Genomic DNA, 24,391 nt, shown 5'->3' with positions numbered 1-24,391 from the left:
AGTCCAGTGGAACCTGCTTTCTGCAGCAGGAGGAACTGCAGTTAGATCTAAGGAAGAACTTCCTTTCAGGCAGAAGATCAGTGGTATGGGCTGGGGAGGCCTTAGGATTTGGTACCCAGGCCTGTGAACCACTGCTCCTCGAAGAAGCCTAGTTTTACCCTGTTCACGTTGCTCACCTTCTGTAGGTGCTTAAAATTCTTGTTGCCTGAACAGCTGCCTGGTAAAGTTGGGTTGCTGAGAGAGAGATTCAGGCTAGAAGGTAGGTAGGATTCAGTGTCCTGGGGCAGGTGGCTGGGCCTGGGAAAGGGGATGCAAACTGGCCTACTTGGGTTCCCAGAGGGTGGTGACTTTCACTGTGGCCCCTTGGGGCTTCTCGGTTTCTTTCTTTCTTTTTTTTTTTTTTTTTGAGATGGAGTCTCGCTCTGTCACCCAGGCTGGAGTGCGGTGGCGCGATCTCAGCTCACTGCAAGCTCTACCTCCCGGGTTCATGCCATTCTCCTGCCTCAACCTCCCGAGTAGCTGGGACTACCGGTGCCTGCCATCATGCCCGGCTAATTTTTTGTGTTTTTAGTAGAGACGGGGTTTCACCGTGTTAACCAGGATGGTCTCGATCTCCTAACCTCGTGATCCGCCCGCCTCGGCCTCCCAAAGTGCTGGGATTACAGGCGTGAGCCACCGCGCCCAGCCCTCTCAGTTTCATTTTTAGGGCTCATTTCCTTCGTTTGCATAACGAACGCTCAGGGAGGCTGCCAGGTTCCCCTAAGCCCCCTCCTCTTCCTTACCCACTCAGGAAGTAGATTTGCTGAGCTGGAGGTTTCTGAAGCTGCTGAATCAGAAAGAAAAAGAGAGCCACGAACCCAGGGGGTATGTTAAGGAGGTCCGGGGTGCCAGTGACATTGGCTGCTCTGATCGCCCTCTCTCTGGGATGCCCCTGGGAGGCGATTCTCACACTCATCACAGGCCACAAGGCCCTTCTCTCTAACACACCCATGCAGCACTGGTAGCGGGGAGGAGCCCAGGGTCCAGGTCTTTGGATGATCTCCTGACCATGGGTCCAGTGTATAGAGATGAGTCCAGTGAGGCTAGAGCCAGGGGACAGCATTCCCTCTTTCCCACAGGGCTTGGGGATAGCTCTGGCCTGGGAAGGGCTTGGGGGAGCCTGTGGGTAGACTCACTGGATTCTGCCACGTGTCCGTTTGGCCTCCCAGGGTTTGGGCTGGGCTTTTCCAGTTTCAGCACTTGGCATTTTTAGCACTTGGCTTTCTGCCTTTCCCTCTGGGAGCTTTCCCAGCTTGCCCAAGTAGGGCCTGCTTCCCTAAGAGCTCAGCTCAGGGGTCCTTGGGAGGAATCACTAGAGTTGGGGGTGGCCTTCTTGGGCCTTCTACTCTCAAATGGAAAAATTTTATTTCCTTTGGCCAGTCCCAAAAACTCATTTCCCAATAGTCCCCAGTCTGCATTCCCCCCTCCCATCCTTGTCTCTCATTCTTCAGCCTCACCTCCTTCCCAGGCTCCTTCAGCCGCCCTTTTCCCAGTGCCCTCAGCCCAGCCTCTGCCACCCATGCCCTTTCTGGCCCTGTGCCTCCTCCAGGATCTCCCCCGTCTCCTGCTGCCTCCCCAGGTCCTCTAGGCCCCAGCCTTTCCCCATTGCCTGGCATTCATACCCATCCTGGGGTGACAGGTGGTGCAGACAGATAGGGTGAGTGGGTCATAGGTAGTGGTAGGTCATGTCATTTCCCAGCCTGACCACCCCTATTGGCTTCTGGAAGGTCAGAGACACATGCTCCTTTTGAGAGTGGCTCCCAGCCTTGTCCGGCTGGGCCCAGGGACACACACTGGACTGTCTGGCTGTTGCCATGGGAACCTCCCAGGGTTACCCTGACGCAGGAATGTCTCCTTATCCTGCCTTGTTCTGGGCCACGGATGTTCCTGGCCCCTTCACATGCTCACAGCAGGGGTCTGGTAGGGACACTGCAGGTTGCAGGGTGGGGGTGTAGAGGGCTGTTGCCTAAATCAGACAAGAGGTTCTTCCCCTCCCTGACTCAGCTGCCTGAGCCACAGAAGCCCCTTGTTAAGCACTTATCTGAGTTCCCCGTCTCACCTCTCCCAGGCCTCCCTTAAGGTGGCCACACATCTCTTTGGTAACCTTTGGCACCCAGGATAGGTGACTGCCCGCTCCCAAATGGAGAACAGTGAACCCCTTCCCTGCTTACCTGTTCTTCTGGCTGGGCCTGTTCCTGGCTCACCTGTTCCTGGGCCAGGTGGGGGCCCAGCCCAGAACTTTTCTAACCAGAGCTTTGGCCTGAGCAAGATTTGAGGTCAGAAAACCCAGAGTGTCGGTCTCCACCACTGCCCACCTGTGGGCCTTGGACAAGAGGCCTCTCCTTGCTTAAGGGCTCAGTTTTCTCATCATTGAAGTGGAGACCACAGACACTGCTCTCAGAGGCTGTCCCGAGGGTGAAATGAGTCAACTTAAGCTACATGAAAAGGCTTTGCAAGCTACAGGGCACTGAGAGCAGTTATTTTTATTTTACTTAACCTCTAACGGGGAAACTGGGAGCCTCTGGGAGCTACTGATATGGGAGGAAAGGGTGTTGGTTCCCCGACCACGACCATGTGGCAGGAGCTGGCGGGAAAAGATGCTAACTAGCATTTAGGTCTCAACACTGTGCTAGATGCTGTGGGGCCCCCCAGTCCTTGCCCTGAGGCTAATTGGATTAGCTGCACACAAAGCAGGATTTTAATAGTACTCTCTTAATGGTGCCAGGAGCAGTCTGCCAATTGGGTGAAGAGGAAGGAGGGGGTGGCCTTTGAGTTGGATCTTGAAAGATAATAGGATTTCAGAGATGGGAGAAAGGGGGAGGGCATTTCAGGCTAGGCAAAGGTGAGGCCTAAGGTGGGGGTATTATAGCCTATAGCTAGAGGGTTCACAGAGGGGGCAAATTCTCCCACAGGCAGCCTGCAGGTCTGAGGGGAAGGCTACTACAGGAAATGGGAAGGGTGCCACTAATTCTCACCATTGCCCCAACCTTCCACTTCCTCTCCAGAGCAGGGCCCCTTTGCAGGAGTTCTCACCAGCATGGGGCACTTACCTTCACTCAGCCCCAGGGGAGGCACTCAGCAGAGGGGAGGGAAATCCACTGAGGTCATCACTGAGGCCCTGTTCAAAGTCAAAGGGACAAGTCATCTGGCTAGAGCAGGATAGGCAGACACCTGAAAGCCGCATGCTGTGGAGAGGAAAGTGCTAGATGGCTCCCTTTGGAAGGTCTATCACCCATGAGTCAAACAGGCTGGCCGTCAGTGCTTGCTCATCTGGAATGACAGGACTAGTCCAGAAAAAGTGGCATGAGGCCAGCAAAGGAACAGGCTGACTGGGCGCTGGGGCTCATGCCTGTAATCCCGGCACTTTGGGAGGCTGAGATGGGAGGTGGGTTTGAGGCCAGGAGTTCGAGACCAGCCTGGGAAACGCAACAAGACCTTATCTCTACTAAAAAAAAAAAAAAAAAAAAAAAATTAACTGAGCATGGTAGCACACACCTATAGTCCCAGCTACTCGGCTGGCTGAGGTGCAAGGATTGCTCGAGCCCAGTACATCAAGGCTGCAGTGAGCTTATGATCCACCACTGCACTTCCAGCCTGGGCACAGAGTGAGACCCTGTCTCAAAAAAAGAAAAGAAAAGAAATAAGCCGTGGCTGTCATCTAGGTGGGTCATTAACTTTTCAAAGCACTTTTATACCTTTTATCTCACTGAGAAGTAGACTTTGAAGAATGTTAAGACCACCAGTACCTCTATTTAACAGATAAAGAAACTGAGATAGATGTGACCTGTCCATTGGTGGGGGGGAAAAAACAGAGAGAAAGAAACTGAGAGAGGTGAAGTGACTTGCCTAAGGTCACATCCTAGCTAGACAGTGGCAGTGGAAGAAGACTGGCCCTAGGCCACTCTTAGGACGCCTCCCCTTCTCCAGCCCCAGCTGGCTGAAGGTTAGTAGCACTATCCCAGCTCCCATTTGTGTTCCCTTTGACTCCTCCCTGAGCCCCATCCTACACCCCCACTTTAGCTCCCTGGGCTCCTGGCCCTGGAGGCATTTCTTCTCTGGCCACCAGCTGCCACCTTATTGGCTCCAGCTAATGGGTAGGAGAAGGTCAGTTCTGGAAGGGCCCATGCGAGCATCAGTCCTGCCTCTTGTTGTTCAGAGGTGGAAACCGAGGGAAGTGACTTGTCCAAGCTCACAAAGCTTGCTAGGAACAGAGTGGAGATCAGAGCCCAGGGCTGCTGACCCCTGGCTAAGAGTCCCCCTCGTTCTTCTTCCCTCCCGCTCTGTTCCCCTCCTGTCCATGGCTCTGTGAGCTTGGCTCTGAGGTGTGGTCCGGAGGAGCTGCTTGCTACAAGTCAAGTTCTTCCTCATCCTGTCCCTGAGCAGTGACCTCGCACGTGGCTCCCTCTGCAGAGATGCCTGGTGGTGGCCACAGCGGGGCAGCAGCAGGAGGAACTGGAGGCTCTCCTTGCAGAGGAGTGGGATGGGAGGGAAGGAAGGGCCTCTAGGAGCTGCCCCAGGAACCTGAGCTGGGTGTGGTGTTATAAGGTCTTAAGCTTGAGGGTACCCACAAAGGCCCATCTAGCCTCAGGGGTAAAATGGCTTCCCACCCCTCCCCCATAGACCCCCCATTCATTTATGCATAAGTAATTTATGGGGCACTTATCCTGTCTCTGGTCCTGGGCCAGTACCACTGGATATGCAAAAGCAGCCATGTAAAGCCCAGTACAGTGTTGTGGGGAGAAACACTGGATGGAGCTCCCACTGCCAACGGAGGCCCGGTCTGCACATCCAGGAGGCTGCCTTGGCCTGGAAAACATCTGTCTTTGGAGCCAGACAGACCCAGCTCCACCAGTTACAGCTCCTAACTTTGAAGCAAGTCTCTCAATCTCCTTTTTTGATTAAATGAGAATAGATTTGACACACAGTAAGCACTCAATAAGTGTAAACTATTAACCACCTGGATAGAGAGACATGAGTAAACTGATAATTACAGTATAGAATGAGATACCGTGATATAGGTAAATACGGGGTGTATCAGCAGTACAGAAAATGGGTTTCTGATTCTAACTTGGGGGGTGGAGGGGTCAGGGAAGCCTCCCTGGAGGAGGTAAGACAAGCTAGATGTTGAAATACAAGGAGTTCATGCCACACAATGAAGATGGGAAGGTGTCTCAAGCAAAGGGAATGCCATGAGGATGCATTGTGAGAGTCATTTACAGCTGATAGCAGAGCATCCTGCAAGTATTAATTTATATCAACCTTCTCTCTCCAATTTTTAAGCTCACACTCCATTTTGAAGCTATCTTGTCCTTGCCTGTCTCCTGCGAGAACGACGCTCTTTGAGAGCAGGTTCTGTTTTGTTCCCTGTTGTGTCTCTAGTAATACCTGACACATTTCGTATATTTAAATACATGTTGTGTGAATGAGTGAATAAACAAATGAATCGACTTCTCTCCAATCAGGTCCCCAAAGACTCTGCCTCCCCTTCTTTTTGCTTGTCGTGCTGTTTCCTTACAAGCCCCACCCCATTCCATCCCTTACCTGCCAGGCTCTGTTGCCCCTGCAGCAGCAGTCATCAAACACACGAGGACTGATTCACAAACCACATTGATAGTTACCAGCACGGGCGAGTGCCTGGGTCAGCTGGGCAGTGACCATGGGAAGAAACACTGGACTCAGAGGCAGGGAACTGAAGCAAAAGCAATTGGTGGTGTCACTGAGCCAGGATGGATGGCATGTGGTTCCACTATGGGACAGGCTGGCTTTGGGGGCTGACTTTGGTACCCCCTGCTCAAGACTCCTCCACCGGGGCAGAGTGCCCCTTTTTAGGCTCTGCAGAGCTGGATGAGCTGGTCCCCTGCCGGCTCAAACTGCCTGCATGTGTGAATGCGGTAAGCAGGCTTCCTTCAAATAGGCCTAGATTTGACTTCCAAGCTGTCCTCTCCACCAGCGAGGTAGACCTTTCATTGCTCTGTCCTTCTGCAGAAGAGTGATTTCAGGGTAGTTGTGTTCCCGAGCTCTGGGGAGTACCTCTCTTTTGTCTGAGGCCAACACCGGCTTCCTCAAGCATCATATTCCTGAACCCTCCATGAGGCCATGGTGTCAGACACCCTTGGCTTCCAATTTGAGTCCCCGTGTTCTCTGACTCACTTGCCCAGTCGTCTCTGCTCTTGACAGACGGTGTTGCTCCTCTCCTCTTTCTGGCCTCACCCTCACTAGTGCCCAGCTTTCAAATAGTGCCTCACATCTGTGCAGTGCTCTGCAGCTCACAAAGGACTTCCACACATTTACTTTTTTTTTTTTTTTTTTGAGATGGAGTCTTGCTCTGTTGCCCAGGCTGGAGTGCAGTGGCGCAATCTCCACTCACTGCAACCTCCACCTCCTGGGTTCACGCCATTCTCCTGCCTCAGCCTCCCAAGTGTAGCTAGGACTACAGGCGCCCACCACCACGCCCGGCTAATTTTTTTTTTTTTTTTGTATTTTTAGTAGAAATGGGGTTTCACCATGTTAGCCAGGATGGTCTTGATCTCCTGACCTTGTGATCCACTCTGCTTGGCCTCCCAAAGTGTTGGGATTACAGGCATGAGCCACCACGCCCAGCCACATTTAACTTTTTTCCCTGGGTTGTGGAAGGCAGGCAGAACATATTATATAATGTAACCAGTTCCACCAGCTAGTGGACTTGGGAGGGAAGTGCTACTTTGGGGAGTATTTGAGCAAGTGACCTTGAAGGGTTGGGTTGATGAGCATGTGAATTTGCAGGCTGAGCAGCTTCTGGTGATGACAAAGCCCAGGTTGTGTCCACAGGAGCTGGCCTCTGAGGAGGAGAGGGGGAAAAAGGCTTTGAACAGCCAGAGTCAAGGGATTGAGCAGTGGGGTGTTGGATGGGCTGGCCATGACAGTGAAGTCACTGAGGATGATGACAGCAACTGTGTAGAAAAGGAGACTGGGAGCCAGTGGCCGAGTCTCAGAAAATGAGAATGAGGCCAGGTGCAGTGGCTTACACTTATAATCCCAGCACTTTGGCAGGCTGAGGCCAGAGGATGCTTGAGCTCAGGAATTCCAGAGTAGACTGGCCAATATAGCAAAACCCCATCTCCGTATCAAGAAACAAAAGAAAATGAAAATGAACCACCAGGATTGCTGGGCTGCCAGTACTGAGGAAAGCAGAAGGGTGGCGCAGGCAGGTGGCATGAGCCTTAGAGGAACCATAGTTTTCCAAGAGGCAGGATGAGTAACGGTGTGGAAATTGAAATGGGGAGGAAGGGAGGCCACAGACTCAAAGCAGATGCTGAGGAATGAGGGCTGGGAGACAAAAGCCACCACTTGAGACTGCGGTAAGGGACAGTGGAGTTCAGTTGAGGCAGCAGGGGGAGGGGAACTACTGAGACTAGGCTATGGGGGAAGTTTTTATTTTTATTTTTAGTTTTTTGAGACAGAGTCTTTCTCTGTTGTCTAGGCTGGAGCACAGTGGTACAATCTTGGCTCATTGCAACCTCTTCCTCCCAGGTTCCAGTGATTCTTGTGCCTCAGCCTCCTGAGTAGCTGGATTACAGGCGCCTACCACCACGTCCAGTTAATTTTTATATTTTTAGTAGAGATGGGGTTTCGCCATGTTGGCCAGGCTGGTCTCAAACTCCTGCCCTCAGGTGATCCACCTCTGCCTCCCAAAGTGCGGGGGGCGGGGGGGACGAAGCCAGGGATTACAGGCGTGAGCCACTGTGCCTGGCCTGGGGGAAGTTTTCTGATCGCTCACTAGGTATTCAGGGAGCTGGATCTCAGAGTCCGGGAGGGAGGTAAGGGGTGTGCATTGGGTCAGGTGAGGAAAGAGACTCCGGGAGTAAGTTCTGACTCCTTCCATGTGACTCAGGTAAAGCAGGAGATTTGCACTTTCCGTGGAGGCCCAAATACATGTTTATTGAAGATGAGCTGGAAAATCTCATTCTGCGTTGAATGACAAAGTGCTAGGAATAAATAACAAACCCTTACATCTGGATGATACTTGAGAACTTACAAAGTATTTTTTGCACCTTGTTATTTATTTTCTTCATTCCTTTCTTATTATAACCCTGGGAAGTGGGCGTTATCAGTTGTAAACTCAGAGTGACTTGCTAAGTGTTCAAGCTGGGACTGAAAAGCCACTCTGTGCTGCCTTCTAGTGCGTTGATGAGTGCAGTGCTTTCTGGGTTGTAACAAAACAAAACAAAACAAAACAAAAAAACCACACACACACACACACCCCCTACTGAAGTCTGTTCTTTTTGCATCTGACCACTCTGCTGTGCCTCTTTTCAACATTCAGGAAATTAAGGTTTCTCCCTAAGTCTCCACACTACACTTTTTCTCTAGTGGAGGCAGTAATGAGTTGCAGGCTCTGTTCTGACATGCTCAGAAAAATGCAGGACTGCAAGTCATAGCCAAAAACAACTCCACGTACTCAGCTGGGGCTACCCGTCAGCTACTGCGGGCAGAGGCAGAACCGGGGATTCAGGGAAAGGACAGATTATTCTTATTCTGCCTCTCAAACTCCTGGCTGGGAGACGTACTTCGGATGAAACCAGGCAATCTCATCAAGGGATTCAACGCTCCCTTACTATCGATGTCACCCACGCCGTTTCAAGTGCTCTTGCTTCCGAAAACCTTTGATCCGGAGGCTGCGGCTAGAAAAGCAACCAAAGGTTTCTTGCCGGGCTTAACGGGCCACATCTTAGTGACTGCTCGCTCGGGTTATAAAGTCTGCTTGACAATAAATTATCGTGCGAGCGATTCCGCTCCTCCCCCGACATGACGTGACCAGACACGCCGCTGGCGTCAGGGCTGCCTTACACCCCCAGGAAGACCCATTCCCACTCTGGGGCACCCGCAGATTTGCTGAGGCACATGCACTACAACGCACAGGCAAAAAGGCAGTTTCCAAAACGTCTCCAAGTGATCGCGCTCCAGAGATTTTCTTTTCCTAAAGTTTTTAGGGCTGCGCGGAAGGGAACATGGGGTTCACCTCAGGAAATTTCAGACGCCACCCCCCTCGGAGGAAGGTAGTCGTGTCCGGTCCCTCCCCGGGTGTCAGTTAAGCAGTCCCGGCTGTGAGCAAAGGTTCTGGGCGGGGCTGGACTGTTCTAAGTGAGTTCGGGTGGGGGAGCTTCACGAGGGGAGGCTGCCGTGTGAAGGAACCGCCTTTCTCTCCGCGGGTCTCACCCTTTTCTCCTGGTATCTGTTTGGACATGAATTGAGCGCACAGTCGCGGACGGTCAGCCCTGTTCGCAGCTATGGCGAGGAGGGGCGGGATTGCTCCGTGTTGCTGCTCCGCTCAGTGGCCGCGTCCATTCCGCGCGGTGTCCGGAGTTTAGGGGTAGGGAGAAGTGTCAGCTTCAGGCATCGCGAGGCGTGGCGGCCCATGGCCCCGCTGGGAGGCGCCCCGCGGCTGGTGCTGCTGTTCAGCGGCAAGAGGAAATCCGGGAAGGACTTCGTGACCGAGGCGCTGCAGAGCAGGTGTCCGTGGGGCGGGAAAGGTGGAAGGGGGAGCTCTCCGCATCACGTGACACGAGGAGTGCTTTTGGGTGTCACCGAGTGAGCTTTGGAGTAGGGGTCCTCCGTTTGCAAGGCAGGAGGAGCACTGGGTTGGGGAAGGTGGAATGTCACCATTACATAAAACAGCAATCTACACACGGGAGCCTCAAAGAACCAGGTGACCATCTCTCCAAAGACCTTCAGCTACAGGTCTAAGAAGCATTAATAATGGTTCCTACGAAGGCACTTTCAATGTACCAGGAGTTGGATACCAGCCTGGGCAACATGGCGAGACCCCGCTTCTACGAAAAATCCAAAAAGTAGCTGGGTGTGGTGGCACGCGCCTGTGGTCCCAGCTATTCGGGAGCTTGAGGCAGAAGAATTGCTTGAGCCAGGGAGGCAGAGGTTGCAGTAAGGCGAGATCGCGCCACTGCACTCCAGCCTGGGCGACAGAGCAAGGCCCTGTCTTAAAAACAAAAACAAAAACAAAAAAACCCTCTTCACTTCTTTGTTAGGTACTGTGTGCCATTATTAGCATCCGCATTTCACAGGTGAAGAAACTGAGGTTCTTAAAAAGTTAAACAGGCTGGGTGTGGTGGTCATGCGTGACAGAGGTGCGAGGATCACTTGAGAGCCCGGTAGTTGGAGACCAGCCTGGGCAATACAGTAAGACCTTAGTCTCTACAAAAAAATTGAAAAGTTAGCCTAGTGCGATGGCAAGCACCTCTAGTCCCAGCTACTCAGGAGGCTGAGGTGGGAGGATCGCTTGAGCCTGGGGGCTGCAGTGAGTTGTAATCATGCTACTGTCCTCCAGTCCGTGCAGCAGAGCCTGAGACCCTGTCTCGAAGTAAAATAACGTACAAAGCTAACAACAATAAAAAACCCTTGCCGGTCGCAAAGTAAGTGGCAAATTCAGGATTCAAATTCAGTTTTGTGGTTCATGATGGGCATCTCAGCAATTAATATATAATTGAAACAAAAAGAAAAAAAAACCCAAACACATTCAGCTTTGTCTTGCGCCAAGGACTGGTTTCTTTCTGTTTTATCTGACTGCCTCCCCAAATAATAATACCTTTTGCTTCTGTCAAAGCAAGATCTTCTGTGCGGGAGCATTTTGCTGAGACCTGGGCTAGGAGAGCAGAGGATGGGGAGAAACTGGAGTGGGGCTCCTCTCCTCTTGAAGGCCAGTGTGGTGGGGGTACCAGGAAGCTGCTTTTGGATATCACAGGGGTTCTACTAAGGTGTGGGAGAGCCCAGAGCAGAGGTCACCACCTGAATTTTTCACCACTAACTATCTCACCACCTTTTCCTAAGTTGCATTTCTCCTCACCTTCAAACTCGGATGTCAAATAGTGGTCAGAAGCACAGGCTGTGGAATTAGACTGCTGGGATGCAAACCGTGGCTCACTGTTGATTAGTGTGTGATCTTGTACACATCTCTCACTCACTCTGTGCCTTAGTTTTTTTTTTTTTTTTTTGAGAGGGAGTCTTGCTCTGTCACCCAGGCTGGAGTGCACCCAGGTTGCAGCTCACTGCAACCTCTGCCTCCTGGGTTCAAGCTATTCTCCTGTCTCACCCTCCAGAGTAGCTGGGATTACAGGTGTGAGCCACCGCACCCAGCTAACTTTTGTATTTTTAGTAGAGACAGGTTTCACCATGTTGGCCAGGCTAGTCTCAAACTCCTGACCTCAAGTGATCTGCCTGCCTCGGCCTCCCAGAGTGCTGGGATTACAGACGTGAACCACTGCACCCGGCCTGTGTCTCAGTTTTGTCATTTGTAAAATGGGGATAATAATAGGGTGGTTGTAGGGATTAAAGGAGATAATGTGCGTGAAGGGCTTAGAATAATTATTGGCACCTAGCAGAAGTGCAGGAACTAAATGTTTTTATATTTATTTTACCAATCCTGGCTTCACTACTTACAGTGTTGCTTTGGGGAAGTCAATCCTCCTTTCACAACCTCAGCTTCCTCATCTGAAACATGAAAATAAGAACACTTACAGCCAGGGCAACATAGTGAGACCCCATCTCTACAAAAGATAAAAAAATTAGCTGGGTGTGGTGGTGCATGCCAGTAATCCCTGATACTCAGGAGGCTGAGGTGGGAGGATTGTCTGAACTCAGGAGTTCAAGATTGTAGTGAGCTGTGATCATACCACAGCACTCTAGCCTGGGTGACAGCAAGACTCTGACTCTTAAAAAACCAAAACAAAGAACACTTATCGCCGGGCGTGGTGGCTCACACCTGTAATCATAACACTTTGGGAGGCTGAGAAAGGTGGATCACTTGAGCTCAGGAGTTCAAGACCAGCCTGACCAACATGGTAAAACCTTTCTCTACTAAAAATACAAAAATTAGCTGGACGTGGTGGCGGGGGCCGGTAGTCTCAGCTACTTGGGAGGCTGAGGTAGGAGAATAGCTTAAACCCAGGAGGTGGAGGTTGCAGTGACCGGAAGTAGCACCACTGCACCCAGCCTGGGCTACAGAGTGAGTCTCAAAAAAACAACAAAAACAAAAAACACTTGTCTCCCCGTGCATTAAGTGTATCTGTGAGCATCTTGAGGCTAGGACAGGAAGCATGTATCATTCACATTTGTATCACCTAGATCCAAATATGGTACCCAATAAAGCGCTGGTTAAGCAGGGAGGTGGAGGTGGAGGTTGCGGTGAGACGAGATGGCACCACTGCACTCCAGCCTGGGCGACAGAGTGAGACTCTGTCTCAAAAAAGAGAAAAAAAAAAAAAAGGGCCAGGTGCGGTGGCTCACGTCTGTAATCCCAGCACTTCGTGAGGCTGAGATCGCCTCGCAGTGAGCCGATATCGCGCCATTGCACTCCAACCTGTCCAGCCTGGGCAACGGAACAAGATGCTGTCTCACAAAAAAAAAAAAAAAAAAAAAAAAAGTTGGTTAAGTAAATTAAATAATGAATAAGTTATTTTTATTTATTTTTTATTTTATTTTATTTATTTAATTTATTTTTTTGAGATGGAGTTTCGCTCTTGTTGCCCAGGCTGGAGTGAAATGGCACGATCTCGGCTCTCGGCTCACTGCAATCTCCACCTCCCGGGTTTGAGCGATTCTCCTGCCTCAGCCTCCCAAGCAGCTGGGATTACAGGCATGCGCCATCATGTTCGGCTAATTTTGTACTTTTAGACACAGGGTTTCACCATGTTAGTCAGGCTGATCTCAAACTCCTGACCTCAGGTGATCCACCTGCCTCAGCCTTCCAAAGTGCTGAGATTACAGGTGTGAGCCACCGCACCTGGCTTTTGTTTCAGTTTTTTACATTTGCTTTTCTTAGTTCATTTTTTTGAGACAGGGTTTCACTCTGTCTCTCAGGCTAGCATACAGTGGTACAATTGTGGCTCACTGTAGCCTGGAACTCCTGGGCTTAGGAACGCTCCCACCTCAGCCCTTGGAGTAGTTGGGAGTACAGGCACATGCTGCCATGCTCAGGTGATTTTTAAACTTTTTTTGTGGAGATGGTATCTCTGGGTCTTACTGTGTTGCCCAGGCTGGTCTTGAACTCCTGGCCTCAAGCATTCCTTCTGCCTTGGCCTCCCAAAGTGTTGGGATTACAGGTGTGAGCCACCACGCCCAACCAGTGAATGAATAAATGATATGTGTTATGGTGACCAAGTCAGTGGAGACAGGTACCTCTGGCTGTGAGAGAATTAGTTTAGGGTCTGGGCAATAACCTAATCCAGCCAGAATATTGCTGTGCCTGTTCACACTGTAATTATCACTTTATAGATTTTACCTGTTAGTTTCAGGGCTCTTTTATATTCATTAGAGTTTCATCATAATCCCGTGTGGGAGACAGAACAGAAAGTATTATCATCATTTTCCGATGAAGAAATAGGATCAGGGACGCTGAGACCTACCAAAGTTACATAATACCAGTAGTAGAAATGGGACTTCAGCACAGGCCTCTTGACTCTCTTTCTGGGACCTGGAAGCTCCTGGAAATTCTAGGCTAACTGGATTCTGATCTCCCTGTCCCTCAGACTCGGAGCTGATGTCTGTGCTGTTCTGCGGCTCTCGGGTCCACTCAAGGAGCAGTATGCTCAGGTAGGTGGTGCTCTGTGGCATCCGGTGTGTTGGGCGGGGCCGGCTCCAGGACTTTGCAGCTGTGGCTGCTGCCTGAGTCACTGGCATGATCCCCGTCACCACTGCTGGCAGGGCGGTGGCCAGCTCTTGGTTTTCTGTGAGTGGATGTTGTGGGGGCATTTCCAGCTTATGTTTCTTTCCTAATAGCCTCCCTCCCTTCAGAGTGAGTTCAAGAAGGTGTGCCCAGGAAAGGCTGTCGACACTCGAGTTGGTGGCTCTGATGCTGTGTGGTTAGTAAGGACCTGACTGTGCCTCCTCACACCACCCTCTCACTCAGCTGGCCTGATACAGCCCCTGCAACTTTGTTCCTAGAAATTTAGTACAGGCTGAGCACAGTGGCACACGCCTGTAATCCCAGCACTTTGGGAGGCCAAGGCAGGTGGATTGCTTGAGTCCAGGAGTTAGAGACCAGCCTGGCCAACACGGTGAAACCTCATCTCTGTTTCTTTAAAAAAAAATTTTTTAAAGTAAACAACAACACACAAAGAAGAAATTTAGTCCCATAAGTTGTCAAAATATATCATTAAGTGGGGGAAAAAAAAGCCAATACCAAGATGTAGAACAGTGTGTAGAGAATGTTACATTTGTCTAAAACTGAAGAGGCACTTTGTGACCAAGAATTGTAAAGGAATTCTAAGTGTATCTGCTCATATATTCGGCTATTTAACAAATATTTACGGGGTGCCTGTCTCATGTTCAGCACTGTTTCAGGTGCCTGGGATGTGTTCCTGCACTGCGCGGGAAAGACACGTTAGAAACTGTACCATTGGGCCGGGCGCTGTGGCTCACGCCTGTAATCCCAGCACTTTGGGAGGCCGAGGCGGGCGGATCACAAGGTCAGGAGATCGAGACAATCCTGGCTAACACGGTGAAACCCCGTCTCTACTAAAAGTATAAAAAATTAGCCGGGCGCGGTGGCGGGCGCCTGTAGTCCCGGCTACTCGGGAGGCTGAGGCAGGAGAATGACGTGAACCCGGGAGGCGGAGCTTGCAGTGAGCCGAGATTGCGCCACTGCACTCCAACCTGGGCAACAGAGGGAGACTCCGCCTCAAAAAAAAAAACAAAAAAAACAAAAAAAAAGAAACTGTACCATTGGTTGCCCCCAAGGAGGGGACAGGGTGAGAGAGAGATTTTTCACTGTAAATTAATGTGTATCTTTGAATTTTGAACCACGTGGGTTAAAAAAAAAAGTAGGATCGTTAAAATAGAATAAAAAAAAAAAATAAGTCAATGGGAACTCTCAGAATCTTAGACTTCGGAAAGAGAACCTGGAAGGCAAGATCAGCCTCCCACATGGTGAAGAGCCCTGTTGTTGCCCACATTTTGCCCTTGGCCTCTAGGTGCACCCTTCTGGGACATGTGCTCTGGCCCCTCCATTGGCCTGAGTGTGGCCTCCAGAACCACATAAAATGAATTGTCCCCCCTTCTGTGTGCCAGCTCTGCCTCCATGGGAAGCATTGTGTCATCTCTCACCAGCTGAACAGACCCATTCATAGGGTGGCAGCCTGAGGAATTGTAAGAATAACTAAATTAAGTCATTTAATTTTTTTTCCTTTTGAGACAAGGTCTTGCTCTGTAGTGCAGGCTGGAGTGCAGTGGCGCATAATGGCTCACTGCAGCCTTGACCTCCTGGACTCAAGTGATCCTCCCACTTCAGCTTCCCAAGTAGCTAGGAATACAGGTGCATGCCACTATGACTGGCTAAGTTCAAATTTTTTTTTTTGTAGAGATGGGAGTCTCATTATGTTGCCCAGGCTGGTCTCCAACTCCTGGGCTCAAGCGATCCTCCCACTGTGGCCTCCCAAAGTGCTAGGATTTGGGTGCGAGCTACTTTGCCTGGCCTGGTGTTCAAAAATTTTAAGCAGGATTCTTTCCCAAATGAAACTGGATACAGAATTTCTTTGTATCCAGGAGATAGACTGGAAGTGACTCTGCGGGGTGGTGGGTTGGTGGTGGGGAGATGGGAGGAAGGAAGGGGTGAAGGGAAAGGCACTGAGCCTTCCCTAGTGGGGCCTAGGCACTTCCAAAGGCCTCCCAGGATCACTTTCAAAACCGATCTTCCAAAATTCCCAGATAGGTCTTGCTTCTGTCCTTCTGAGTCAGACTGAAGGGGCTGGGTGGGGGCGGGAGGAGGAAGGAGCAGGAGTTTGCATTTTTATTTATTTATTTCTTTTATTTATTTATTTGAGATGGAGTCTCGCTCTGTCACCCAGGCTGGAGTGCAGTGGCGCGATCTTGGCTCACTGCAACATCCACCTCCTGGGTTCAAGCACTTCTACTGCTTTAGCTTCCTGAGTAGCTGGGATTATAGCCATGCGCCATCACGCCAGAGTAATTTTTTTGTATTTTTAGTAGAGACATGGTTTCACCATATTGGTCAGGCTGGTCTCGAACTGCTGACCTTGTGATCTGCCCACTTCGGCCTCCCAGAGTGCTGGGATTACAGGCATGAGCCACCACGCCTGGCCAATTTGCTTTTTTTTTTGAGTTGGAGTCTCACTCTGTTGCTCAGGCTGGAGTGCAGTGGCGCGATCTCAGCTCACTGCAAGCTCTGCCTCCTGGGTTCATGCCATTCTCCTGCCTCAGCCTCCTGAGTAGCTGGGACTACAGGCACCCGCCACCACGCCTAGCTAATTTTTTTGTATTTTTGGTGGAGACAGGGTTTCACCGTGTTAGCCAGGATAGTCTCTATCTCCTGACCTCATGATCCCCTCGCCTCGGCCTCCCAAAGTGCTGGGATTACAGGCGTGAGCCACCGCGCCCGGCCCCAATTTGCATTTTTAAAACCTCCATGGAAGATTCTGATAGGCCAGACTGCCCTTGCTCTGTGGAAGTCCAGCACCACTCTATCCCCCACTCCCATTAAAAAGCAAAACCAAAATGAAATGTTCATGCATTGATTTCCTAAGTCACAAGGGGAAATATAAACGACAAGCAGACCATGATATTCCTGGAGGGAAACCAGTTCAGGAGCAGGAGGTGGCTACTGACCTCCTCTTGCAGCAAGGGGAGCAGGTGGGTGATCAAGAAATTGAGAGCCTGAGGGGAGAAGGTCTTGCTGCAGTGAGCTCAGGGAGGAGCCAGAACCTGAACTGGGTGATGCTTCTCAGACCCCTCCTATCCTGGATCCCTTTAGATGGACCCCTCTGCTTGAGGGGGGAGAAAGGAGCTCCCCAGGTGGTCAGAGTAGCCTCTCCTGCCTGGGGGGTCCTCTGGGTGTGGGAAGCCTTGCACATAAGTGCCCAGAGCTAAATGGAGTGTTGCTGTTTCAGCAAAGGCGCCAGGAATTTGGGGATGGGAAGGGATAAGGGGGAGAGGAAGGAGACACAATCTCCGTGGGATTTGGGATGGGGGCAAACAATGCTAGTGGGAGGACATGGAGTGCAGGAGTTTTTTTTCCCCCTCAGATTTCCCACTTTAGTTGAAGGCTAAACCTTTGCCCAGGGGATGCAAACTAATTTCAGGATTAGTTTAAGCCAGAAATAATTGGGAAGGTAAAACTTGCAAAAGAGAAACCACGCCACACATTTCAAAGACAAATTGAAACAATTTCTGGATTATCCCCAGACCTTTCTTCTGTCTACCAGTGATCGGGATTTCTTAGTTGCTGGGGTTCTTTCCCTTGCAGACCTTTGTTCTGGCTGAAACCTCATTAATCCTTGCATCAGCCTTGGGAGAGGCAGGTGAGGGTGAGGGATGGCTCTTCTGATGTTTTAGGAGAGACCACTGAGGTTGAAAGGCTGGTGACATAGACATAATGTCCTTTGGGCAGGAGCATGGCTTGAACTTCCAGAGACTCCTGGATGCCAGCACCTACAAGGAGGCCTTTCGGAAGGACATGATCCGCTGGGGAGAGGAGAAACGCCAGGCTGACCCAGGCTTCTTTTGCAGGAAGATCGTGGAGGGCATCTCTCAGCCCATCTGGGTAAGAGGGCTCCATGGCAGCATGAAGAACACCTGTTTCCCGAGCTCTTTGCTGTGTCCATCTCTCTCTGTCTCCACTGCCACCGTCCTGGCCCAAGCCCCCACCATTTCTGGCCTGGACAATCGCAGCAGCCTCCACACTGGTCTGTAGCTGTGGCTCTTGCCGTCTGTGTTCTATGCATTACACAGCAGCCAGACCGACATTTTATTATATATTTATTTATTTATTTATTTTTGAGATGGAGTCTCACTCTTGTCGCCCAGGCTGGAGTGCAGTGGCGCAATCTTGGCTCATTGCAGCCTCCGCCTCCTGGGTTCAAGTGATTCTTCTGCCTCAGCCTTCCAAGCAGCTGGGATTGCAGTTTTTTTTTGTATTTTTAGTAGAGATGGGTTTTCACCATGTTGGTCATGCTGGTCTCGAACTTTTGACCTCAGGTGATCCACCCACCTCAGCCTCCCAAAATGCTGGGATTACAGATGTGAGCCACTGCGTGCAGCCCAGACTGACCTTTTAAAAACATGAACCAAGTGACGTCACTCTTCTGTTTAGAATACTTTGGTGGCTTCTCGTTCTCATGTTCTGTTTAGAATACTTCGGTGGCTTCCCATTGTTCTCATGAACAAAATGAAAATCCTTCACATGAACTTCTGGGCCTTGTGTGATCCAGTTTCTGCTACCTTTTTAGCCTCCTTACTCCTTGAGCTGCAGCAACACTGGCCGCCTTGGTCCTCAAGTCAGTCGAACTCCTTCTGGACTCAGGGCCTTTGCACATGCCCTTCCACCTGTCTGGACTGCCCTTTCTTTCTCTCTTTCCCTGGTTAGCTTCAGCTCAGTTGACATGACACCTCCACAGGGAAGCCTTCCGTAATATTCAAGTCTTAACTGGTGCTCCCTGGCAGGTGCTCCTATATCACCCTACCCTTTTCTTCCTCATTCATTCTGCCAGTGAATATTGAGTATCCACTTCTGCCAGGTATGGTTGCAGGTTCTGGGGATATATTGGTGCAAAAATGCAATGAAGTCTCTTCCTTCAGGGAGCTTACATTACAGCTGAGGGTGGTGGGGAGATAGGCACAGAATAAATACAGAATATATCAGGCGGAGGTAAATACTAAGGAGTAAAATAAAGTAGGCCTAGGATATGAGGAGAGATAGGGAAGTGCTGATGTTTTATTAAGGGTGCCTGGGAAGGCCACACTGATATGATGATGTTTGAGGAAGACCTGAAGGAAATAAGGGATAACTGAATGGATATTTGGGGAAGTAGCTTTCCAGAGAGAGGAGGAAGTGCAGAGGCTTGAGTGGTGAGTGTGCCTGGTGTGTCTGAGGACAAGCCAGGTGGCCAGAGTGGGTGAGGGTGAGTGGTGGGAGGTCAGGTCGGACTTTCCAGGGAGGACCTTTGGGAGAGCTGGGATTTTATTCTGAGTGAGATGGGGAGTCACTACAGGGTTCTTAGCAGAGGAGAGACATGATCTGGTTTAAGATTGAGAAGGCTGGCCCTAGCTGCTGTGGGGAAGATGGGAGCAGAAGCACAGGGACCGGGTGGAGTATTTTTTTTTTTTTTTTTTTTGAGACAGAGTCTCACTCCATCACCCAGGCTGGAGTGCAGTGACGCGATCTCGGCTCACTGTACCCTATGCCTCATGGGTTTAAGCGATTCTCATGCCTCAGCCTCTTAAGTAGCTGGGATTACAGGCATGTGCCATCATGCCCAACTAATTTTTGTGTATTTTTAGTTGAGACGGGGTTTTGCCATATGGCAAAATTCAAACTCCTGACCTCAAGTGATCCACCCACCTCGGCCTCCCAAGGTGCTGGGATTATAGGCGTGAGCCACCACGCCTGGCCAGGACCTTTCTGTAACAGACAAAATGACTATGGTTGGGGCACAGAGGGGAGTGAAGGTAGAGTGGAAATAAGGGGTCGATTTTGCATGTATTTTGAAGAGAAAACCAACAGGATTTGCCCATGGGTTGGCTGTGGGGTGAGAGAGACTATACCAAGGATTTTGTTCTGAGCAGGTGGACAAATATAGAATTACCATTTTCTAAGACAGGGAAGGTTGGGAGGAACAGGATTGGAGAGGAAATCAGGAGTTGAGTTTCAGCCGTGTTGAGGTTGAGACACTTGTTGACATACGCTTTAATCACACGGTTATTTGATCACTAAACATCTGTTCAGTGTCTCCCACTAGACTGTAAGCTCTGAGAGGGCGGGCACAGGGTCTGTTTTGCTTACCACTCTAGTCTTAGCACCTAGCACAGTGCCCAGCACACAGTAGGTACTTGCTATACTACGTGCTTAATTGGATGAATGAACTTGTCAGCAGCACTGCCTGACATGTAGTCAGCACTCAGTGGCATATGTTCAATGAATGAGTGAATCCGTGAATAGTGAGTCTAGCTGCTGACTTGCTCATGAAGATGTGGGGTAGAGCCACACCCCACACTGCCCTGGGTTCTGGAGTCCCCCACCTCCCCTCTCTTCTAGCATCCTGTCCTGTTGGTCACCTGTGTCCCTCCCCTGCAGTTGGTGAGTGACACACGGAGAGTGTCTGACATCCAGTGGTTTCGGGAGGCCTATGGGGCCATGACGCAGACTGTCCGTGTCGTAGCGTTGGAGCAGAGCCGACAGCAGCGGGGCTGGGTGTTCACGCCAGGTGAGCCACTCCGTGTGTAGGGCACAGGAGGACACAGGCTACCCACCCTGTGGTTTGTCTCCCTGGCAGGCCTGGGGAAAGTGAGTGAGGGATGATAAAGGAGAATCTGAGGCCTCCTGATTAGGGAGTAGCATGGTGGAGGAGGTCCTGGGGGTCAAGGTTCTCTTGGTTTAACCTAGGCTATCTTCTCATGGCCAGTGGGCTGCTTTGGTAGTCTGGCTGGGACCCACCCCCATGGTTCTTCACCTTTGCTTTCCAGCCCTGTAGGGGCTGACAGTGGTCAAGGGCAAACCTGACAAAGCTCACTTCTTTTTAACACAGTAGTGGAGTTAGAAGTTAGTAGTGGAGAGGAAGTTCTGCTGGGAGCTTCAATGGTGCAAGCCCAGGACCCGCTCTGTGGGCTTCAGAAACACAGCTCAGGCTTCCTTCCTGCCCTAGATCACTGTGACTTGGAGCAGTTCAGATCCAATGGGTATGACCACTGCTAATGCTACTCATTTCTGGGGCACTCACATGGTCCAGGCCTGTGCTAAGCATTTTATATGCACTGTCTCACTGTACCATCAAAACAGATTCAGCAGGTAGATGCTGTTATTAGTTTACCTGTGGTCGGAGGAGGCCCTGGCCTGAAAGGTTAAGTCTCTTTCCCAGGGTCACAAAGAGTGAGAGGAGGAGCTGGTCTCCTGACCCTCTGCTTCTAACTCTGGCACATGCTGCCTCCTGAGGGGACTGAATTGGACAGATTTAGGGATAGAAAAGGATACAACCAACTTGACAGAAAATGAAAACACAGTTGTGTGTGGTTTTAGATGTCCGGATTCACCCTCTGTAGGCAGTAGCAAGTGAAGAATTAAGTCAGGAGGGATCAGCTGGGGGGCCCAGGTGGCTGTGGGCTGCTGAACCTGCCATCGCAGTGTTTCAGGGGTAGGGAGGTGCCTTCTGGGTGGGTAGTCCTTAGCTCTGGGGTAGCAGAGGAGAGGCCGGGAGGGCCCACTCCAGCTGGGGCTAGCAGGCCTTGAAGACTGGTGTCTGTCTGGAGGGCTGGGGCCTGACCTTGCCATGCTTCCTTCACAGGGGTGGACGACGCTGAGTCAGAATGTGGCCTGGACAACTTTGGGGGCTTTGACTGGGTCATCGAGAACCATGGAGATGAACAGCGCCTGGAGGAGCAGTTGGAGAACCTGATAGAATTTATCCGCTCCAGACTGTAGTCGCTAGGTTCTAGGAGTCAGCTGGGGCCTGCTGCGGTGGGGGTGGGGCTGACTCTGCAAGATGAGGGGTCCCCTGATCCTGGCCAAGGTGAGGAACAGACAGAGGGGGGTCTAGATTCTGAAGGGGTTGGTGGATGTTGGGCAAAGCAGGAAACGTCTGGAGACCTCATTTTCTCCATGGGGAAGACAGCCATGCTCTTCAGGAGGAGACTCCAAGGGCAAAGGAGGGTGACTTGGCTGTGCTTGAAGGAGAAACCCTGCTGTCTCCCCAGCGCCAGTCCCCTCAGCCTGTGGCAGCCTGGCACCCTGACTGGCTGTTCTCAGCCCCTTGTTCTGGGAAAGAACCCAGGGCTCCCCAGTGTGGTTACTAATAAACCTCTTTGGAGCACACTCTCAGAGCTGTTTATCTCTCATTTCCCTGATGCCAGCCTGGCTTGGGTGGGGTTTAGAAGGCCTTAGGGTGTCATGGTGGCTGGGAGGGGGTCCCCGTTCCACCTCCCACCTGGCTAGAATGTATCCTGCACAGGTTGACCTATGCTGCACCTCACAGGCAACAGGCCTGTTTATGTTGGAGGTGGGATTGGGTTGAGGGCCTTACCCTCTGGGATAGCCCCATGAAAGGCTGTGATCCACAGAAAGTGCCACCAGCAAGTGCTCCCTCCCCCCCTTTTTTTTTCTTTGAGACAGGGTCTTATTCTGTCACCCAGGCTGGCATGCAGTGGCGTGATCATAGCTCATTACAGCCTTGACCTCCTGGGCTCAAGCAATCCTGCCTCAGCCTGCTAAGTAGCTGGGTCTACAGGCACACACCACTACATTCGGCTAATTTTTTTCATTTTTAGTGGAGACAAGGTTTTGCTCTGCTGCCCAGGCTGGTCTTGAACTCCTGAACTTAAGCAATGCTCCCACCTTGGCCTCCTAAAGTGGTGGGATTACAAGTGTGAGCCACCATGCCCGACCCTGCCCTTGTAATTTATATAGCCTTTTATAATTTCCAAATTTCTTCTAGATTCTTCATAGCCACCCCCTGAAATGGGTGAGGATAGGATTTTCATCTGCATTTAGCAGATGCCAAGAACTCAGAGAAGTGAAACAACTTCTCCAGGGTTAGAGGGCTTAGTAAGTGTCAGTGCTGTGTGGACCCCAGGCCCCTAGACTCCTGACCAGGCCCCTTCTGCACATTCCTATGGGTGTGGTACAAAGTCCCAAGGCTCCTTGCTGTCCCCAGGTCAAGCCTAAGCCCTCCAACTCTGGCCCTGGCTTCGTAATCCTCCCACAAATTGTGTTCTCACAGATAAGGGGACAGCCAAAGAAATTACAGTTTCAGCGTGACCCAAACTGAATTTTGTACATTTCTGCCCAGATCTCCTCCGCTCTGCTGCCATCATCCTTGCTGGGTGCCAGGCACTGGGGACATAAAGATGAACAGGTCACAGGACTGTTCCTTAAGGAGCTCTTGATCTCGATCAGAAACAGACACCCCCCAGGTGCCCAGGAACCTGAAGGCAGTGCCAAAGACAACTTCAGTTCTTTGGGAAGGAGGGTGCGCTTCCGTGACACCCCAGGCCTGCCGTGCCAGGGTGAGCACCGACCCCTTGTCCCAGGGCCACTGCCGTTGCTGCTTGGAAATCCCTCTCTGGAGCTGGGAGCAGACGATTGTGAACAATCCCCGTCATGAAAATGTCCAAAAGTCACTGAGGCCAACTCTGATGAATGTGGGAGGCAAAGTTTTTGGGTTACAAACCTTAACGAGTATAAAGAAGTCAAATGGGGGCCGGGGTGGGGTGGCTCATGCCTGTAATCCCAGCACTTTGGGAGGCCGAGGAGGGTGGATCATTGAGGTCAGGCGTTCAAGACCAACCTGGCCAACATGGTGAAACCCCGCCTCTACCCAAAATACAAAAATTAGCTGGGCGTGGTGGCAGGTGCCTGTAATCCTAGCTACTCAGGAGGCTGAGGCAGGAGAATTGCTTGAACCTGGGAGGCAGAGATCTTGCCACCGCACTCCAGCCTGGGCAACAGAGTGAGACTGTCTCTGAGAAAAAAAAGAAGGGCAGGAAGGACACAATCAAACCAGGGAGAATGTAGAGTCCATGGGGCCAGCTAAGAGGCTTCGGCAATATTCCAAGCAAGAAGTAGCACAGGCTGATGGAGAGAGGGTCACTGGAAAGCAGATGGGTCAGTGGTGGCATTCAACCTTGTTTCGGACCCAACCCACCTGATACCGGGCATATTCCCATCAGTGATACTGGCTCACTGCCTGAAGGGGAGCAGAGGTTCCGGGCACAGGAGCCCAGTCAGAACCTCCGGGTTGGAGGTGAGGAAACACCTACTGCATGGCATCATTACCTGCTTGATTCCAGCATGTCTTCTGTGGTCCTGTCTCACCATGCATTCAATCACCTCCACTTCCTGAGCACCTGCTGTGGCTCTCAGAGCTAGGGACACAGCTATAAGAGAGACCTGGGCCCTGCAATCACAGAGTTTACCTTTCAGAAAGAATCCTAGACAGGGTGGGTTCCACAGAACTTGAGGACCGATTAGCCACAGCAGCTGGGGAGATGGAGGAGTTCAAACTTGTGCCAGAAACCCTGGGTTTTGTCACCTTCCCTGACGGGGGTGTCTTCAGCATGTGGGAATGTGGTGGCACCTTCTCAGTTTGGAAGCCAGTGAATCCCTGCCTTCATAGGCGATGAGGGTCAAAGCTCTGGATGGATGTGAACCTATCAAGTGTGGCACTAGGGTTGATGCAGACAGGGGGTTAGGGACTGGTGGGTCTCCTGTGTCCTCCGGGAGGGGTGCTGCCCTGCTTTCTTGGCTCTGGGTATATAGAGGAGTCACAGGATTATGACTTGGGAAGCCAGTGGGTCTGTCTACGTTGTGACAGGTTGGTACTGATGCCTCTTAAAATAGGAAACCCACTGTCTACTGGATTCG

At 51.1% G+C, this 24,391-nt stretch overlaps 1 protein-coding gene across 4 annotated transcripts; it reads left to right on the top strand.

Annotated features, from left to right (window-relative positions):
* The first annotated feature begins 9,111 nt into the window (after nt 1-9,111).
* PMVK (phosphomevalonate kinase) lies at nt 9,112-21,847 on the top strand. Of its 4 annotated transcripts, none has more exons than XM_003892733.4 (5): nt 9,112-9,528; nt 13,557-13,620; nt 17,432-17,584; nt 20,114-20,243; nt 21,318-21,847. In XM_003892733.4, exons 1-5 carry the CDS (start codon nt 9,434-9,436, stop codon nt 21,452-21,454), a joined length of 579 nt encoding a protein of 192 aa, XP_003892782.1. In that variant the 5' UTR covers nt 9,112-9,433; the 3' UTR covers nt 21,455-21,847. The 4 variants fall into 4 exon arrangements, with proteins under 4 accessions (XP_003892782.1, XP_009180609.1, XP_017802936.1 ...); XM_009182345.4 differs by having other exon boundaries at nt 9,128-9,528; nt 20,075-20,243; XM_017947447.3 differs by lacking the exon at nt 9,112-9,528 and adding an exon at nt 9,564-9,724.
* Nucleotides 21,848-24,391: the final 2,544 nt, after the last annotated feature.

This window comes from Papio anubis, chromosome 1 (genome assembly GCF_008728515.1).
Source record: "Papio anubis isolate 15944 chromosome 1, Panubis1.0, whole genome shotgun sequence".
In the NCBI taxonomy this organism is placed as follows: domain Eukaryota; kingdom Metazoa; phylum Chordata; class Mammalia; order Primates; family Cercopithecidae; genus Papio; species Papio anubis.
Note: the sequence above shows the minus strand (reverse complement) of the source record. Positions and strands in the feature narration are given on the sequence as shown.

Excerpts from the sequence above, each read along its gene's own strand:
- PMVK (XM_009182345.4), top strand. The coding sequence starts at position 9,434 with ATGGCCCCGCTGGGAGGCGCCCCGCGGCTGGTGCTGCTGTTCAGCGGC. Across the intron at positions 9,529-13,556 it reads ACCGAGGCGCTGCAGAGCAG|ACTCGGAGCTGATGTCTGTG; the intron begins GTGTCCGTGGGG and ends CCTGTCCCTCAG. Across the intron at positions 17,585-20,074 it reads GCATCTCTCAGCCCATCTGG|CATCCTGTCCTGTTGGTCAC; the intron begins GTAAGAGGGCTC and ends CCTCTCTTCTAG.